The 4,154-nt window shown below is 48.1% G+C and overlaps 1 protein-coding gene across 1 annotated transcript; it reads left to right on the forward strand.

Annotated features, from left to right (window-relative positions):
- The first annotated feature begins 380 nt into the window (after positions 1–380).
- Positions 381–1,986, forward strand: ascl1b (achaete-scute family bHLH transcription factor 1b). The gene has a single exon (XM_049574566.1). The coding sequence runs from the start codon at positions 538–540 to the stop codon at positions 1,147–1,149; it is 612 nt and encodes a 203-aa protein (XP_049430523.1). The 5' UTR covers positions 381–537; the 3' UTR covers positions 1,150–1,986.
- The last annotated feature ends 2,168 nt before the right edge of the window (positions 1,987–4,154 follow it).

Genomic DNA, 4,154 nt, shown 5'->3' on the forward strand with positions numbered 1-4,154 from the left:
TCAAAGAACCAAACCATTCACTTTTTTATTCTCTCTTCTTTTTTTTCCCTTCTTTCTCTGTCTTTTTTTTTCGCCTTTCTTTCTTTTCGCACGGTTGCAGGCCGTTTGAATCGACCAATGGGCCTTCAAGTTAGAGACATTGGAATGTAAATGAGCCCAGCGCGTGCTCCCGGCGCAGTGAAAGCTCTGGATTGTTTATTGAGCTCCCGGAGCCACGCGCCTGGCCCGGGGGAGTCGGCGTGCAGAAGAATCACACAGCGGGGGCGGGGCCTCGCGACGAAGCGTGCGTCTCCAAAAAGGGGTGGGTGGGGTGTGTGTTGGGGCGCGTGTTGAAAAAGAGGAGTGCTGCCAAAGTTTGGGTCAGATCGGCTCGTGGAGTAAGCAGTCAAGAGAGACTTGGACTAGAGTTAGCCACACGGTCCCCACGCGAAGGACACGAGAGCTGTACACTGCCAACCCCTTTCCGCTCTTCTTGTCCCACTGTTAGAGGCTGCGCTCGCCCTCTGCATCCATCACTTCTGAAGAACTGTCAGCGAGATGGAAACTACCACCATCACCACCACGCAGACCGCATTCACCTTTGGACTTACTGAAAGACACGCCAGCATCAGCCTGCACGCCCCGGCCCAGGACTGCGCTGTCCCCGCCGTGCACCCCAACGCCAACGGTGCCGGCTACCAAAACAAAACCAAGGTGCTGAAGAGACAGCGCTCCAGCTCGCCGGAGCTCCTGCGCTGCAAGCGGCGTCTGAGCTTCAACGGCCTCGGCTACTCCATCCCTCAGCAGCAGCCCGTGGCCGTGGCCCGGCGGAACGAAAGGGAGAGGAACCGGGTCAAACAAGTCAACATGGGTTTCCAGACGCTGCGTCAGCATGTGCCCAACGGTGCCGCCAACAAGAAGATGAGCAAAGTGGAGACCCTGAGGTCTGCGGTGGAGTACATCAGAGCTTTGCAGCAACTTCTGGACGAACATGACGCCGTGTCGGCTGCTTTCCAGTGCGGGTTGCCATCCCCGACACTCTCCAACAGCTACTCCGCCGACCCGGAGTCGCCTCACTCCACCTACTCATCAGATGAAGGCGGCTATGAGCCTCTGAGCTCCGAGGAACAGGAGCTGTTGGACTTTACGACCTGGTTCGACAGGTACTGAGGCTGACAGCATCCGAGCCACACAGCAGCGTCTGTGCGTAAAAGCGGCTGACTTCTTTCAGGAACGCTGACAAAAGACTTGGTAAAGGCATCAGATCAGTCTCGCCCTCAGTGCTTGGAAGTGATCTGTTGCCACCCTCCCTCACCCGGGCTGCTTCTGCAGGAGCAAAGCAATAGTGAGAAAGAGAAAGAGAGAGAGTGTGTGTCTCAGAGAGAGAGAGAGAGAGAGAGAGAGAGAGAGAGAGAGGGAGCCTCTTGTTGCATAGCGCATGAATAGTCGCCCCGAAGTCCCCACAAGAAGGAGGGAGTTGGACTCGGTGTCACGTTGGCGCGTGGACGTAAAGAACTGTTGATGTTATGTTTGAATAAGTGCAATTAATACGTGACACAGCAGGCTCTGCAGAGACGGCGCTGCAGCTCCAGAGGACTTGTTTGATGAGTTTCATCAGAGCAGGACTGCCTTCCTCAGCTGCCACGTCTGTTGGAAGACACGGCAAAAAGATGATGCGTCAACAAGACTTTGTTTTCGTGCTGTACATTGTTTTCCTCCCCATTCATAACACAAATTGTATCATACGACGAATTGTTTTAACATGAAGACATATTTTTGTACATTGAGTCAAACAAATAATGTTCCTGAACAACAGCCACTGCCACTTTTTTCCCCTGACAGTGTTGTGAGAGCCAGCTGTCAGTGAGGCAGTGAGTTGGCATGTATGAGTTGAGTGACTGGACAGCAATATCAAGGCTACTACCTGTGACAGATTGTAGTTTGTTTTGTTTTTTAAAAATAGGTGGTAAGGAGACTTTTATCAATGTATGCACTTGTTCTCCGTTTCCCGTAACCTAAAATGTACATATTCGATTTTAACAGATATATTTTGTGTAAAACAAGTTTTATAAATAAAGATGAATCTATTTATATTATATGCCTTTGCAGCAGTTTGGTTCTTCAGCTGATGTTGCACACATTCATGCTCAGATTGTGTGTGTGTGTGTGTGTGTGTGTGTGTGTGTGTGTGTGTGTGTGTGTGTGTGTGTGTGTGTTTGTGGGGTGTGTGTGGCGGTAATTGAGCAAACTAGGGAGCTTCTATTCAAAGCCCCTGCATGACCTTTTCCCGACTTGGTTGGGCACACGGGGGAAAATTGCGCAGCTGGGTGAGCACTCAATAACCATTATAGACGTGCACCTTCTACAGCGCTTTGTCTGCATTCAGGACGGGGAGATTAATATTACGTTTCATGCATTGCATTGTTTCTTTTGCGCACTCTGCCTTTACCCAATAGCCCAGAGGGGCCTGGAGCGGAGGGAGAGAGGGAGGGGGGTGCAATTCACTCCTCTCAAAGGGTATAGACACTTTGAAATACGGCCCGGGGAAAGTCAGCGAGACAATGAGAGGGGTCAAAATTCTTATTGCCCGATTGAGATCAATCTAAATAAAACCTGGGGTTGTAGACTAGTTGTATCCCCAACTGTGTTTTTCACGGCGCACACAGCCCCGACCAAAAAGCCCATCTCCTGCAAAATGGGGAGCACAACACCACATTGTGAGCGCTATTGTGCGCGCCTTTGCGCCTCATTATGCCAATTATGGAAGATCTTCTATTGTAATTAAACACTGATGCCAAATTCAGCGAGGCAGAACGAGAAATAACGAGTTTAATTTCACCTGGTGCTCTCTGTGGGAGTGGAAATTAAGGAACAAGAGAGGCTGATTGAAGCTGGTCTTATAGCTTTAGTATTTCATAATAGATTCAAAAACTAAAATACAATATGCCAGCCAACATTAATAATAATAAAGAAAGAAGTCTGTGGGCGACAGTAGGCCCAGTAGCTCAGAAGAACACAACTTTCCTTCTGGACTTTTGAAATCTTACACAACACAAATGATTTTTCTTGCAACTAAAAGTGTGCCACGGGCATATGCACACTTCATCTCTCTCTCTCTTACACACACACACACACACACACACACACACACACACACACACACACACACTCTGCAGCCTGCAGGTGTAAGCCACGTGCCTGTACTCGGTGACAAAGGCTCCGGCGCTCCCATTGGTTAACGGCTCGCGTATGTGAGGCTTGTCGGCGAAGGCAGTGACAACATCCAACAAGTGATAAATGACATTAATTACGCTCTGCTTTATAACCTCCTACGTCACCGGGACTCAAAAAGACAAATCAATGTTGGGCGCAAAATACCCCGCTGCTCCATTATTATACGCTTGAAATGATGTTTCTGATGTCCTTCAGTGTCAGGCAGAGGCCAGGGCACCGAGTGAAAGTAAGCGCTTGTCTCTTGTCCTCTGAGATGGATATGCAATTTTCTCCTCGGCCATACAGGGAGGAGCAGGGGCGAAAATAGATTTATTCATGTCATCTTGTCCGGGGGTCGTTTTCACTTTGACAATACACAGGGGCGATGTTAATTTCGGCGTAATCCAATGGTGAATAATCAATCAAATGCAGCTCATTTATGCATGCGTGTTCGTGCGTCAATGTATGCGTAAACCATGGAAACGCCAAATGCGCTCACACCTAGACTATAATATAGGGCTAAACTATCCAAGAGTGGGGTGTTGAGGGGTCATCTGTTGCTCTGCATGCAGTCGACAGAGTGCCTCACGGAGGTTTAACATGTTTTGCAGGAACTGGAGACCATTCCAATACGTGCGTAAATTACGCAATGCTGGACTAGTTCATGTTTTGTTGCCGTCAGCAAAAACAACCCCTTTTATCAGTGTATGTCCCACAACATGAAATATTTCACAGGTAGGCAATATTTACATGATAACAATCTAACGGCCACCAAAAGACAACTATTTTCTCTTTCAGTATGAGCATCTCACTGTGAGTCACGTAGACAGGACATGCACAGAATTATCATTTGGCCAAAAACAAAACAAACAAAAACTATGTAGTGAAAACATTCAGTTATTATATATAAGTAGTCCAGCTGCAATATAATATGAGATAACAGATCAAATCATGGATGTTTT

Source organism: Epinephelus fuscoguttatus, linkage group LG4 (assembly GCF_011397635.1).
Source record: "Epinephelus fuscoguttatus linkage group LG4, E.fuscoguttatus.final_Chr_v1".
NCBI lineage: Eukaryota > Metazoa > Chordata > Actinopteri > Perciformes > Serranidae > Epinephelus > Epinephelus fuscoguttatus.